This window comes from Notolepis coatsorum (assembly GCF_963971535.1).
Source record: "Notolepis coatsorum genome assembly, chromosome: 3".
Taxonomy (NCBI): Eukaryota; Metazoa; Chordata; class Actinopteri; order Aulopiformes; family Paralepididae; genus Notolepis; species Notolepis coatsorum.
The window spans coordinates 191,137,143-191,153,360 of record NC_140167.1 but is presented as its reverse complement, the minus strand read 5'-3'; the positions used below and the strand labels follow the sequence as shown (position 1 = coordinate 191,153,360).

The window sequence follows — 16,218 nt, the reverse complement described above, 5'->3', positions numbered from 1 at the left end:
TCTCTATTAGATATTTATCTTAATATGTGACACAATTTGTCTTTCTCTATTATATACAGAGTCAAATAGGTGACTGAGTTTGTCTATCTCTATTAGATAAAGAGTGATAGGTGACAGTGTTTGTCTTTCTCTTTTAGATAAAGACTTAAAGAGTGATAGGTGACGAGTGTCATTCTCATTTCGGGGGAAAAAATGAATGAATATTGCCATGATTTGTTGATAATTTTAAGCTAAATTGCAGTGACAAGTACAACATTAAAAGGCATGTTGTGTTCCAACAGATAACATGTGGCTTTACAATGGCTACTTTGTGTGTTAAAGGGGAACTACAGCCAATTTATGAATCCATACTTGTTATTTCAGACCAGCTAAGACCGTACAAAATATATTCGAGAAAACGAACAACTCTCCAATCCAAAACCTAGAGGGCTAAAACTCAAACTTGGGAAGGATGTTATATGACACTGAGAGCACCTGGTGGAATGTTCTGATTATACGGGTACATTTTATGTTTCAGAACTGAGAACACTGCTATAGAATTAAGCTCATTTGGATAGAAAAACTCAAACAAATATTCTTGACATGATTTATCAGCAGCTCCAGATATTATACCTGATGGCATCACAAGTTTTAATTACATTTCTCTGGTTGCAGGCTTTGGGAGAGAGAGTACTGTAGCTCATGTTTGAAAATATTTACTGAACTTTCCAAAGCCATGGAAATAACATTGGAATTCATAATTTGGGCATTGACCCATTTAAAGGAAGTAGATTTGCCTTTGCAATATGCTGATTTTGCCTCCTGTGTCGTTATACGCTTACCTCTCATTTCTTCATTGGTTGTCATACTCAGTTAAATATCCTTTGCTGTTTGTTTGTTTGTTTTTGATAAAACTACCATTCATACAAAATAAAAATAAAGTGAATAATTTATTGCCTTATGTCGTTTTTTCTTTCTTTTGCCCTTGTCTTGATACAGTCTAAAGTAGCTCACTGGCCATCGTTACTCTATGAAAACATGATTGTAAGACAAAATAAAGACTTGTGTTATTATTGGTTACTGGTTTATTTATTTTTTTGTAAAGTTTAGTTAATTTAATATTGTTAATTTATTCAAAATGATCTGCGGCTGCGCGCGCGTCTCTGTGTGCCACGTACTGGTTGACGTTGACAGCAGGCGGAGCAGCACTTCCTGATGCTCTGAATCAGCAGCTAACATTTACATTATTACACCACGGTCCTGAGGAAACCTCTGAAATACAGCCTGGTTAACAAGTCTGGTTCAGGTGAGGGGAACTGCTGAGATTATATGATTATAGCAGAGTATAATTCAGCCACAGCCAAACGGCAGTATGTTATATGACTGCTGTGTGGACAACTGTAGCTAACGTTACCTGCTAGCCTGTTAGCTACGTACGCAGCTAATAGTGTTAGCTTGGTCCAAACCTGTGACTGTTGTATTATTTGTTTTATTGGGAGGCAAAGTCGGCCACATTTAAGTTAACGAGCTGGTCACTTCGCTAGGCTCAGGTGTAACTAACTGTGTGAAGAACAAAAGTAACAACAACCTACTAGGTGAGCTAACGACGTTATTATTAATAATAATAGGTGACACCGGCCGGTTGCCATAAAAGTGACATTTTGGAGGATTATTTAGCAGGAAGTCGATATCCATCAATACAATGGTCGCCTACATTGTTGCTCTTTATTTGGCATAACTGGTCCCTGGTCTTAGAAGTGACACAGGAAAATGGCCTTCCTCCTTCCCTGTGGCTGCTAACGAGAGCAAACCTATTGACAGCCCGATGACATGGCATTTATATATTTAACCTTATGTGTTATTATTTACGATTGCGTTGCCTTTACTGCCCAGCTACATGTTCCGCATTCTGTTGAGAAGAGTAGCTTTGCTGTGTATAGCAATCTGTTTTTGGTCCTCGCTTCCTGCTAAATGTCAACGTTAGCTATACTGTGTGTAGCCACACAATCCTTAGCATCCAGCCAATTATTCATCTGACAAAGTAGTGCTGGTGCAGCCAGCCCAGTTGTATGGGATCACAATCGGATTGAAATGTTGCCAACAGCTAATGTTGAACTAGGACGTACTCGAGAGAGAAGAGTTAAATAGCCATAACACATGACAGGCTAACTTGACTACAGTACATGTCAAATTTCGATGCTGAATGCCTTTTACTTGATCTAGTAGTGTGTGAGTCATTACTATTCTTCCCCCACCTTGATCAGAATGATAGCGTTACTGTTAATCAAAGATCCACTCAACACATAGTAGTAACCCTCGTTCATTTATCGAATGGGGTTGATGGTTTTGATGCCATCACAGATCAACCCAATGCGTATATATAACCCTGGCTGATGCTTTATCAAACAAGTGTGTGCTTTGGCCAAAGTCTGAGAGAAAATCGATAAAAGCAGGCCACAGACACTGACCTTAGCCAACTCATCTACTAGTCATATCTGCACCTTAGACTTTGGAAGCTGATTACAACTGCATGGTATTGTGATAATTGTAGTAATAGGGCAAGTCAACGTTGTCATTACTGTAAATCAGTCTTGCATTTGGCAGGTAACAGTTGAAGATGTTGAGCTTACCAACACAAGGCCAAGGGCCTCTGACCTTGCTTAGAAATAGGCGAATGAATGAAAACTTTATTTAACAGATTGCAGAATGGGTACAATACAGTAAGGCTCAATACACACACTTGTTAAGGGGATGCAGACCAGAGAAAGACGTTTGTCTTGTTTACATGCGGGAGGCAACTCCTGCATTGTGCAAGGCACTACATTTACATTTTGTAATTTAGCTGACGCTTTTATCCAAAGCGACTTACAAGTCAAGTCAGCACTAAACCACAACAGTACAAGGCTACGATCCCTCTAAGGGCGTTGTGTCTCTATATTTGCATAACGTCTCTTTCTCTTGCAGCTAGTCCCTGTTAATAAGAATGTGTTCATTCTTAAGTCAACTTGCCTGGTGGTTAAAGAATGATTGTTATGCAGAGCATTCATACAGGGAATGCTGTGTCCCCTAGCAGGTTGTTTGGGAAGCTTTACTCTACAAAAGCAAGCTAGTAGTGAGTCTGTTGGCTTACTTTGAGAATAATACTAGTAATAAAGCAACGGCCTTTGTATTAAACCACAGCAGAAGCTTCACATAGAACAAGTATAGGAGCCAAAGCACTCATGAGTTATACCTTATTTCTATTGGCTTAGTTGCCTACACTGTTAAAGTCTACATTTCAGAATACAATGGGGCTTAGCTGTATATTTAGGTTATTGTATTATATGAATGTTTATATGTTTATTTTTATAACCTTACATTGAAACGGCATTAGGAATATTGATTTGATTTAGATAAAGTCATTGAACCGTCTTATTTGTCATAATAGAACACAATACATTCTAGAACATTGAGCTCATTGTGCATCTTGAAACGGTGCTGAGCAGTACTGAACAGATAGACTAAACAACATAGATTGAAGCCTGCATTTCTAGACCAGGGTGCCTTGCCTACCGTTTTGCTGTGGAAAGAGCCGGCTTTCAGGTGTGGAGGAATTTTGTCATGTGTCGAGTCGGCGGTGAATTTGGAGACTGGGAAAATACAGTTTTCTTATTCACGTAGTAGTGACGTGAATATTTCGTGGCAGTAAACAGCCAAACAAGTTTTAGTTTAGGAAAATAGCTTTAGGATCACTTCTGTAAAGAAAGACTTCGCTGTGGAAGAGAAATAAACCATTTGGATATCTTTGTTTTACACCGGAGCGGCTGTGGACATTTATTTTCTTTATCAATGAACGTACTACTCACGAGTAAGCAACTTTAATCAGTAGAGTGGACCGTCGGCCCTCATATTAGTAAGACAACTCTGTTCCAAGAGGAAAAAGGAATCGACATGAACTACTTGAGTAATGAGGAGAATGAACTGGTAGGCGCCATATAGGCCACTTCTATCCATTGGGAAAATTGATGCTCACCAAGCTAAGAAAGTCAATGAGCACCACAGAAGCCACCCCAAATGTCGGAGCCTAGGAAGGTTAAAATGACAGAAAAGGCCTATGAGGAAAATGTCTGTCATGCCATCAATAAGAGGCGAGCTAAGCTATGTCAGCTAACTGGTCACACGAATCAGATGATATCAATCAATATCTGAAAAGAAGAAAAAGGTTTATTTTTTTGACTATTATGCACTTTGCTACTAAGCAATCTACCTTGCCTATATACTACTACCTAGTACTTACTATGCTAATAATGTCTATACTACTATGCACTCAAGATTGTAACACTCAAGTTCAACACTGTGTGACAGACAATCTTACTTACCCTTAGCTGCCAGAGTTGTACCCTTCCTACTGACTTGTTAAATTATACATAACTTGTAAGTCTCTTTGGATGAAAGCGTTCAGCTAAATGACTAAATGTAAAATGTAATGTGTCTAAGTTAAGCTGGACCCGGCCACGAAACCCACTCATGTGTGTTTGAACAAGGGGAGTCAGCCACCAGTCAGTCAGTCGATCAGTCCGATGACCCTCTGGGTCCAGCAAAAAGAAAGTCTCTTGCTCTGCCGTATGCATGTTATTGTTTGTGATTGTGCATGTGTGTGTGGGTGCATACTACTGTAGTTATTGGTCCTGGATGCTTTTTAAAATGTTTAATATGAAGAATATATTTGTTTCCTCCACCAGCGGTGGGATCAGAAGAGGGCGGAGTCGGACAGCACCATGAACGGCCAGCTGGACCTGAGTGGGAAGCTGATCATCAAAGCTCAGCTGGGCGATGACATCAGGCGCATCCCCATCCACAATGAAGACATCACCTACGACGAGCTGGTGCTGATGATGCAGCGCGTGTTCCGGGGCAAGCTGCAGAGCAACGACGAGGTCACCATCAAATACAAAGACGAGGGTACGCTGAGACGGAAGGAGCCCAGATGAAGGGCCAAAGCAAATCCACATGATTACCGGGTGGGGGGGGGGGGGGGGGGCTTATATCGGCCATGAGGAGCGCAGGCGATAAGTCATTGTGAAGTAGTCGGGCGGATTAGGCCACTCAATCCTTTCAACTGCTGCTTAACTTAATTTCCCCTTGACTTTCCCCCTTAAACCGATTCAAAGGCGAGAAGAGGGTGTTTAGAGTAAGGAGGAGATTACCGCTAGAGACGGGATCTGATCGAGCCTAATATCTGTATCGTGTTTCGATATGATGTAATTCACGTATCGGATATTGGCCATGACTACACCGATCCATTTTAGTCACATTTTGCCATCATTTATGAGATAGTGCTACTAAAAATTACTAGCACCAACTACTAGCACCAGTGCGACTTGCAAATAAACCCCTGTTTCCTTTATCATACCGTATATATCACGCTCACTGCTCGTTCATCGCCGGGAGGGAGAGATATGCGCGTGTGTGTGTGTGCTCTCTTTCTCTCTCTCTCTCTCCCTCCCTCTCCCTCTCCCCCTGGCTCGTGGCTCAGTTGGGGAGTGTCAAGCAGCAGAATCATTGGACTTCCGGTCAAACAATTTCAAAATAAAGGTCCTCAGGTCAGTTTATCTTGAACAAAAAAGTATAAAAGTGCAATAAATGCAGAGAATATAGAGGTATAGAGGTTTTTATATTTTTTAGATGAGACCTTTATAGTGATTTAAGGCTTCCAGGAGTAAGTAGGCTAATCCAGCCTTACTCAGCACTATGGAGGCATACAGTATGACAGTTTGTATTTGAAGCCTACTTAACCTACAGTTCAAATAATAACCAAACTGTAAGTTAAGGTTAACTGTAGGCTAGTTCAAATAAATAGCTTTTGAATACATTTAAATGTAATGCATTTTTTGTATATTTTTGCTGTGTGTTTAGCTTCATGTAAACTTACAGATGATAATAATAATAATAATAATAATAATAATAATAATAATAATAATAATAATAATAATAATAATAATAATAATAATAATAATAATAATAATAATAATATTAGATATATATATCAAATATATCATTGTTATTATATTATTCAAGAAAACAAATCTCTAGTATCTGTTCGGTATCCATATCACTAGATATCTATATCTATCGGGTATCTGAACTTAGAAAAGTGGATCGCATGCATCTCTAATTACCTCACACAATATATAGCAGCTCCTGTGCTTTATGTTCCCACAACAAAGACCAGCAGCGCTTCACCTCCCGCAGGAGGCTTCTTCAGGTATAACGCAGGGTTCTCCCCACAGAATGTGTCCGTGGTGCTGCACTGCCATGACCGTCTCTCAGCACCACCAGGTTAAAAATAAATAAAAGTCAGGGTTCAACAATAACAGTTGCCCGATTGCCTGGGCGAGTATGCTAATATGTCTACACTACCATGCACTCAAGACTGTAGCACTCAAGTTCTACACAGTTTGACGGACAATCTTACTGACCCTTAGCTGCCAACGTTGTACCCTTCCTGCTGACTTGTTGTACAGAACTTGTAAGTTGCTTTGGATAAAAGTGACGTATTCTAATTAATCAATTAATAATATTAGTAGTAATATAGATGAGGAAGATTAATCGACTACTATGCACTCAACACGGCAGCACCTAAGTTTCAACACTGTTTGACGAACATTGTTACTCAGCTGAAAGTTGTACCCTTCCTGCTGACTTCCTGCAGAGTTCACAGAACTCTGTTGATTGATTGATTGATTGAAAAGTTTATTAACAGATTGCAGAATGGGTACAGTACAGTACAGCTCAATACATACAATTGTTAAGAGGATGCAGACCTGAGAGACTTTCGTCTTGTTTCCATCAGGGTCCCCCATTCTGTACGCTTTGGATAAAAGCGTAGACTAAATGTAAAAGCTTCAGCTAAATGTAAATATAAACGGGTAAAGCGCTCTGGGACAGTGTGCTGAGTCACTCGCCGGGTTGGGTGACTCTCTGGAGGTTTGGCACTAGGGTGGAGGGGAAGCCAGAAGCCATTCTCCAGGGCTGAGTGCCACCATGTTAGACATTCCAGAGGAGAACCTTGCAACAAATGCGTTCCAGGGCTCATGAAGTAGGTGGGAGGTTAAGACAGTTTCTATGTAGGCCCTTCCACCGTCTCGTGAGTTACTTAAATACATTTACATTGATAAATCGCTGAAAACTGCTGAATGTGACAAAAGCAGGAAGGGAAGGAGAAGAAGGGGTCAAGGCAAGGTTTCTCCCGTGATCGTCAGCCGATTTTCTGTGGTAGTTTTTCCACACAAGACAACTTCTGAATAATCGTTTAACCCAAAGAATCTGCCCGTCAACAACACACAGTCAATATACCCCTACTACAGGGTTCAGGGGAGTTTAACGGGTTAATCCTGGTGGTCTTGGTGGTTCACTATTCACTCTGCTCCTCTGCTCTCTCCTCCCACAGATGACGACCTCATCACTATCTTCGATAGCTCTGACCTCTCCTTCGCCATCCAGTGCAGTAGAATACTCAAACTCACTTTGTTCGGTAAGTTATCAAACCTCTCCGACGTATTCGCTGCCTCGTAAGATTTGCTCCATGCAAGCATGTTCATTATCAAAATGTTTTTCTATTCTGTGCTTGGTGGTTGGGGTGTTCCAAGCTAAGCGAAATGCTTAAAATGGCTTAAAGCTGCAATAAGTATTTTATTTACATTTTTCAAAACTTCTTATGACCACCTGCCATTAGAAGGTGTCGTCGAGTCACGGTGTTCTACTTGATCAACCCTGCGCTACCAGGGCGACAGTGGCTCAGGAGGTAGAGCAGTCGTCTGGTAGTCGGAAGGTTCCCAGTTCGATTCTCGCTCCTGCCGATCAGCGTGTCGGAAGTGTCCTTGAGCAAGGCACTTAACCCCTAAGTGTTCCCGATGTGCAGGTTGGCACCTTGCATGGTTGCCTCCGCCATCGGTGTGTGAGTGAATGGGTGAATGTGAGGAACAGAATTGTAAAACGCTTTGGATAAACTATATAAATGCACCATTTACCATTTATCTTTACCCTGCACTACCAGTGGCCTGTCTGTTGTTGTTCCATTTCTTTCCCATGTTGACAAAATATGGCCCACGCTTTAGATTTTTATTGCATAAAAGACAGACGTAGACAGTGGTGCATAAGTAATTACTGACAGTGACTTGGAAAGCATGCAGTATTTTATAACATTTGTGGAAGCCAATGTGGAGAGCACATAATTCTTTTGTCCACATATATAATCTCTCATCGTGCGATGCGGCTGGATTCGGGAGATCACGACATTCTGTGTAACGACAGACCATCTGGCGCGTCAGGTTATATAACCGTTTACCAAAAGCGTTTTTAATTAAGTCGTATAGTGACATGAATGACATCAGGCTCTGTATGGGATACTGTATGCGTTGCCAGATTCTATTTAGAAAACGTCCTATCCCCTTCATACACTGTTTAATTATTCCCAGAGTGAACGTACATCTCCTCAGTGTCTGTGGGCAATCAGGAATGAGGACAAAACTTACCAAAATGAAAGAAATATTCCTGCAAGTTTCAAGCCCCTTTTTCACAGCATAATGTTGACAGTTATGGGATTCAAAATGATGTCCAATAAAAGGCTGACCTGTGTGATGATCACTAGGGATGGGTACCAAATTACGTAGGTACTTTTAAAGGTACCTACCGAATCACATCGGTACTACTGAGTACCGATTCACGTGAGATCCGGATCGTCTGTGCCACATTTCGGTACTGTAAAAAAAAAAAGTTTTATTTATATATATTTTTTAACATTTTTTTTTTTTTTTTTACATTCTTTTTACATCAACGTTCACACGCACAATATACACTTACCTAGGATTTGACTTGATTCAACAACAAAGCAGTCGGGGCAATGGCAAGCCGAAAACGGTCGAAAGTGTGGTTATTTGAAGTTTGGATTTTCTTTTTCACAACTGAGGTACTGTAGGTAGATTACATTTTTAGAGACTAAAGTACAGAAAGAATGTACCGTTGGGTACTGGTATCGATTCACAGGTACCGGTATCGGTTCAAATGTGAAAGGTACCCAACCCTAGTGATCACATGGCTTTGTTTAGAAAGTTTGGTGTGCTTTTGTGCAGTGTGAAGGCTAACTGAACCAAATTAAAAAAAAAATCAACAATATTACAACTTCACCCCAGAATTGCACCAAGTCTACCGAACTAGTATAGGTGTGTAAGTGACCGAAGTGTCATCCGGGTACAGCTCAACTAATCTAGTTAACTCTTAACACTTTTTAATAGAAGAGTAATGTACAGCAAGTGACCACTGGAGGGCAGTGTAGTCTTGTGTTTTAACAAGATTCAAGCCCGGACGCGTGGATATTAAAGGCAACCAACTTGTGTTCAGCTTTTCGTTCAGCGTTTCTCTGATTGGCCACGTGACCGCCCTAGCACACGCCCTTATCCGCTGAGAGACGCGGCAGAAGCGCTGGTCGAACCAGTTCAGACAGGTGTTTATTTATATTAATAAACATATCTACTAGAAACACTGATGTTCTATATTATATCCACAATCATTCATCTAAAAAATTGATGTACAGTGACGAGTGAATCTGGTAGTTGGTTGTTAAAAACGCGAAACATAATAATCAGTCAGCAGCGCTCCACTGCTACCGCAGCTGAACACAAGCTGAACACCAGCCCGGACACTTGCCCTACCCTTACAGTTCTCTTCTCTCCACTCTCATCTGACTGGTATGGGTTGGAGCCTCAGCGCCGTCTATGCTCTTGTTTGTGCAGAGCTGTACTGTACTGGTTCTTCCACTTTGCTTTATCTCTGTGTCGGGTCCCGTCCTGCCCTGTCCCTGAGGGCTGCACACAAACCACCCACTCGTGTATATTCATCATCATCATCATTTTTATTTATTCGTACATGGAATTACCACAGTCCAACAGTACATATTCATATAATTCACAAAAAATACCATGGCCGAAAGGAACAGGAAGAAGAAAAAATCTTATATATACCTGCCCCTACACACGTACAACACACCGATAGACATATTGTGTAAAACCAAACAGAATCAGTGATGCCACAGATTACTTGTAAAAGTAATCCGATTACTGATTATTGATTACTCCTTTAAAAAGTAATCCAAGTTACTTTACTGATTACTTGATTATCAGAGTAACTTAGTTACTTTGAAAGTAACTAGGTTACGAAGTCGTCGTCGTTCCCCCAACCGTTTTTTTTAAACGCTTTATTGAAAGTGCATAAATTGTTTTTAACTTGTTTCTCTGCACATAATGTAAATTGTTAAACTAGTGCTTCAGCTTCTGTACCATCAAGTATGGTAAAGCAACAGTCTATGATGCTCACAGCATTAGAGCAGCCAGCCAGTGGTTTTACAAAATCAGTGTATCCATTCACATCTAACAAATGCAGGCTGAACTATTCAATTATATCAACTGTAACTATTAAATTGTTTTTATAAATGTCTCTCTATAAACATACAATCAGTCTCTCTTTAACATGTAAATTAACTGTAAATCTGGCAAATAAGAGCTTTTGCTCTGCCACCATCAAATATACATTAATCAAAAGGGAAAGAAACAATCTCTCTCTTTTGCTGTTTGGCTGGCCTCCGAGTCCTCATGTACCTACTAGTCGAAGCGTCGGCTAGTGTTGTGATTCCAGATGCTTTCAATGCAATTGGATGTGCTGTTTTTAGCGGTAGACAGTATTTTGTTTCCTCCGCATATGAACGTGAAGTAGTGACTGACGAGCGTTTCGGGATGGAAGTCTGAACAGAAACTCACTTTTAATTTTGCCAAGCGTTTTGGGGTGGAATTCTCCGACGACGGAGCCCTGCTGTCACACGATTGGCGCATATGTCACATGACGTGCTGTGAAGACCCGCCCTACTCTGCCTCTGATTCGCAGACTGTGGATGGGGAATGTGATTGGACCAAAGCAGAGTCACTCACAGACAGAGTGTCCAGTCACGCCGCGGCCCGCGGGACACATTCTTGTGTAACCCTTTCACTGCCACACTACGTCACTCCCAAAAGAAAAACAGCTCAAAATGTATTTTTGACTGTCGAAAACGAAATAAAATACTGCATTCCGCCTGCATTATGAATTTATGATGAGATAGTAACGAAATAGTAATGCACAGCCACTTGGACAAGTAACTGCAATCAGATTACTGGCTTTTAAAGATTAACGCGTTAGATTACTATTTTCGGGGGAAAGTAATCAGATTACAATAACGCGTTACTTAGTAACGCGTTACCGACATCACTGAACAGAATATACCCATTTTGCAAAAAAATTTATAAAAATTTAACATCAACACAACCAAATTAAATCAACATAAATAAACGCATTTTGTCTATCTATCAGTCAAACTACATATTTAGGTTAATTCATTTACACACACACACACCCCCACACACACACACACACCCCCACACACACACACTTATATAATGTATTATACTTCTATATACTATCTAATTTCTATTTTATTATAATATAACTAAATCATACTATTTATTCTACACCATATTGGTACAGTATTATACAATATTTTAATATATTATTATTCTATGTTACGCTGCTATATACTATATTACTATACTCATACTGGCCTACACTACAACTCTATGCTACGTCATCCTGACACGCTAAACTGCAATATTATACTAAACTGTGCTATACTGTCTATGTATCTTTTCTTTGCACAACCTTTTGAAGTGAAATATATTATTGGAACTCTTTTCATCGTTCTGCAAAGAGTTCCATAGTTTGATACCTATAACTGAGGTGCACCTTTGTTTTAAGGTTGTTCGTGCAAATTGGTGTTTAAAATTTAATTTCCTTCTGCTGTCATCTGGACAGGGAACGAACAACCTCTGTATATTTGCTGGTAATACTCTGCATTTTGCTCTAAACAAAACTAATAAAGTCTGTATTTCAGCTAACTCTTTAAGTTTCAATAGTCTGGATTTAATAAATAATTCGTTGGTATGTTCTCTTGAATCTACATTGTGAACTATTCTTACTGCTCTCTTCTGTAATATAAATAATGGCTTTATGTTGCTTTCATACGTGTTACCCCACACTTCCACACAGTAACTCAAATATGGTAGGATGAGTGAACAATATAATATTCGCATAGAATTATAATCAAGCACATTCTTTGCCTTGTTCAAAACAAAAACACTCTTGGCTACCTTATTTTTTATGTACATTATATGTGGCTTCCATGTCAATTTCTCATCCAACATAACACCCAAAATTTTTAACTCAAGATACTCTTTCAATATTAACTCCGTCAATACATAATGCCACATTGTCCTTCTTTCGATTAGTAAATATCATAAATTTCGTTTTTTCCAAATTTAGGGATAGCTTATTGTTATCAAACCATATCTTAAGTTTACACATTTCATTTACAATGTCATCTGCAAATTTTTTAAGGTATTTTCCTGAACTGAAGAAATTTGTATCGTCAGCAAATAAAACAAATTGCAATATGTTTGACACTTCACATATATCATTAATATATAAAATAAAAAGTTTGGGCCCCAGGACCGAACCTTGAGGGACACCACATTCAATATTCATACATTCAGATGTGTAACCAGAGAGTTGTACATATTGTTGTCTATTTTCAAGATAGCTACTTAACCAGTTCATCGCCACCCCTCTCACACCGTATGTTTGTAATTTAGAAATTAAAATGTGATCTATCGTATCAAATGCTTTTTTTAAGTCAATAAACACCCCTATTGTGTAATTCCTCTCATCTACTGCTATGGTTATTTCTTCATATATATTCATTAAGGCTAAGGCTGTTGATCGATTTGCCCTGAATCCATACTGACTCTCACTCAGCAGGTTATTCTTTTCAATAAAACTATCTAATTTATGAGCAAACACTTTTTCAAGAATCTTGGAAAATTGTGAAAGCAAAGACACTGGTCTGTAGTTGGTAAAGCTGTGTTTGTCCCCAGATTTAAATAGAGGAATAACCTTTGCTATTTTCATTCTGTCTGGAAAGGTGCCTGTTTGAAAGGAAAGATTAAAAATATGACACAGGGGGTTAATTATACAATCAATGGTCTTCTTCACAATTATCATGTCAATTCCATCACTGTCAGTTGATGTCTTATTTTTTGAATTTAATGCTATTTCTATAATTTGTCTTTCACTCGCATGTCCTAGAAACATAGACTGCAACACTTTACTTTCCCCTGTCCAGTCTTTATTTGCTTTCCCTTCATTATGACTTTGGATATTCTTAGCAAGGTTTGGGCCTACATTTACAAAAAATGAATTAAATTCATTTACCACTTCATTCACGTTTTTAATAACCGTATTGTTGTCATTAATGAAGTAATTGGGTAAATCTGCAGATACAGCTTTGCTTCCAATGACATTTCGTAAAATCTTCCAAGTTTCTTTGATATTATTTATATTTTCCTTTAAGACATTATTATAGTGTTCTTTCTTTGCATTTCTAATTATAGTAGTTAATTTATTTTTGTAAGCTTTATATTGATTTTCAGCCTTTTTTGTTCTTAATTTGATAAAATCTCTATAGAGTTTGTTTTTCTTTTTACTTGCATTTTGTAAGCCCTTTGTCATCCAGGGTTTTATTTTATAATTACATTTTTGCTTCCGTACTACCATTGGACAGTGTTCTTCATACAGCGACAAGTAAATGTCCAAAAATGCCTCATTTGCAGCATTTACTTCTTCCACATAAACCCCTTTCCACTCCTCATTAACCAGATCATTCCTGAACTTGGCTATTGTGTCATCAGTTCTTACCCTTGTGTATCTAAGGGAGTTTTCTTCCTTCTTTGTCTTAATTTGACAGTCATATATTACAAATATAGGTAAGTGGTCACTAATATCATTTATCACAAGTCCGCTTTTAATATTGTTCTCCAAAGTGTTTATAAAAATATTGTCAATTAATGTAGCACAAGTTGAGGTTACTCTACTGGGTTTTGTGATCAGTGGGTAGAACCCTCTGCCATATAGAGCATCCACAAAATCTGACGTGCAGTGATTAGATTGCTTTAAGAGATCAATGTTAAAGTCTCCACAAATCAGACAAATCAGTTATGGGATTCAAAATGATGTCCAATAAAAGGCTGACCTGTGTGATGATCACTAGGGATGGGTACCAAATTACGTAGGTACTTTTAAAGGTACCTACCGAATCACGTCGGTACTACAGAGTACCGATTCACGTGAGATCCGGATTGTCTGTGCCACATTTCGGTACTGTAAAAAAAAAAAAAAACGTTTTATTTATATATATTTTTTAAATTTTTATTTTTATTTTTTTTACATCAACGTTCACACGCACAATATACACTTACCTAGGATTTGACTTGATTCAACAACAAAGCAGTCGGGGCAATGGCAAGCCGAAAACGGTCGAAAGTGTGGTTATTTGAAGTTTGGATTTTCTTTTTCACAACTGAGGTACTGTAGGTAGATTACATTTTTAGAGACTAAAGTACAGAAAGAAGGTACCGTTGGGTACCGGTATCGATTCACAGGTGCCGGTATCAGTTCAAATGTTAAAGGTACCCAACCCTAGTGATCACATGGCTTTGTTTAGAAAGTTTGGTGTGCTTTTGTGCAGTGTGAAGGCTAACTGAACCAAATAAAAAAAAAAATCAACAATATTACAACTTCACCCCAGAATTGCACCAAGTCTACCGAACTAGTATAGGTGTGTAAGTGACCGAAGTGTCATCCGGGTACAGCTCAACTAATCTAGTTAACTCTTAACACTTTTTAATAGAAGAGTAATGTACAGCAAGTGACCACTGGAGGGCAGTGTAGTCTTGTGTTTTAACAAGATTCAAGCCCGGACGCGTGGATATTAAAGGCAACCAACTTGTGTTCAGCTTTTCGTTCAGCGTTTCTCTGATTGGCCACACGGCCACGTGACCGCCCTAGCACACGCCCTTATCCGCTGAGAGACGCGGCAGAAGCGCTGGTCGAACCAGTTCAGACAGAGGTGTTTATTTATATTAATAAACATATCGGGGCGGGGCGGGGGGGTCGCGGCCAATCAGAGAAAAGCCGAACACAAGTTGGTTGCCTTTGATATTCACGCAGCCCGGACACTTGCCCTACCCTTACAGTTCTCTTCTCTCCACTCTCATCTGACTGGTATGGGTTGGAGCCTCAGCGCCGTCTATGCTCTTGTTTGTGCAGAGCTGTACTGTACTGGTTCTTCCACTTTGCTTTATCTCTGTGTCGGGTCCCGTCCTGCCCTGTCCCTGAGGGCTGCACACAAACCACCCACTCGTGTATATTCATTACGGGATTATCATAATAGGCAAATGACATTTGTCAGTCCCAGAGAACCTGGAGGGATGGCCCCAAAGTGGTGGCCTTGTTTCCTTCGTCAGTGGCATTCCACTGTATTGCCTAAGGCTGTGTTGTTGAAAACAGTGTTGTCATAGTAACTCAAGCTGCATAGAGTAATTTTAGGCCTAACACCTCGGTGGCCGTGTGCTTTGTATCAACCTGTGTCTTTTAATGGGTTTGCATGTCAGTTAGGGGTGGGGGAAAAAATCGATACGTAGTAGTATCGCGATACTTTGCGTGGCGATACTGTATCGATACAGGGACGCCAAGTATCTATATTTAATTATTCATAAAAAAAAATTCTTTAAAGATTTTTTTTTTTTTTTTTTGTACAAGGAAGTTGCATTGTTCATTTCAATACCTGTAATAGTACAGTAGTCCACACACACACACATTCAGTTAGGTTGGAATATGACTATAATACAAACAGTTCAGTTTGTCAGGTACATGCAACACAGATTAGTGTTTACATCTGTCTGCTTGAGAAAATACCATGTTCTGCAATAAAAATGATTGAAGTGAGATGAACAGACTGAACTTTATTTTATTAGATAAAACATGTTGACAGTTTTACTTTGCAGTTAAAAAAATAATAAATGTGATCAAAATAAAAATAAAAAATCGCAATATTCGCGATATATCAAGTATCGCGATACTATCGTATCGCGGCTCAAGTATCGCGATAGTATTGTATCGCGAGGTCTCTGGCGATTCCCACCCCTAGAAAATACCATGTTCTGCAATAAAAATTATTGAAGTGAGATGAATAGACTGAACTTTATTTTATTAGATAAAACATGTTGACAAAGTTTTACTTTGCAGTTGAAAAAAGGTAATAAATCGCAATATATCGCAATACTC

General features: G+C 39.2%; 1 protein-coding gene across 1 annotated transcript in view; it reads left to right on the top strand.

Moving 5' to 3' along the window:
* Positions 1 to 1,159: 1,159 nt before the first annotated feature.
* tfg (trafficking from ER to golgi regulator) overlaps positions 1,160 to 16,218 on the top strand; it is a 46,111-nt gene continuing 31,052 nt past the window's right edge. Inside the window, exons 1-3 of the mRNA XM_084309432.1 lie at positions 1,160 to 1,285; positions 4,701 to 4,920; positions 7,409 to 7,492. Of these exons, the coding sequence (XP_084165558.1) occupies positions 4,737 to 4,920; positions 7,409 to 7,492 (268 nt within the window). The 5' untranslated portion in view covers positions 1,160 to 1,285; positions 4,701 to 4,736. The remainder of the gene's footprint in view (positions 1,286 to 4,700; positions 4,921 to 7,408; positions 7,493 to 16,218) is intronic.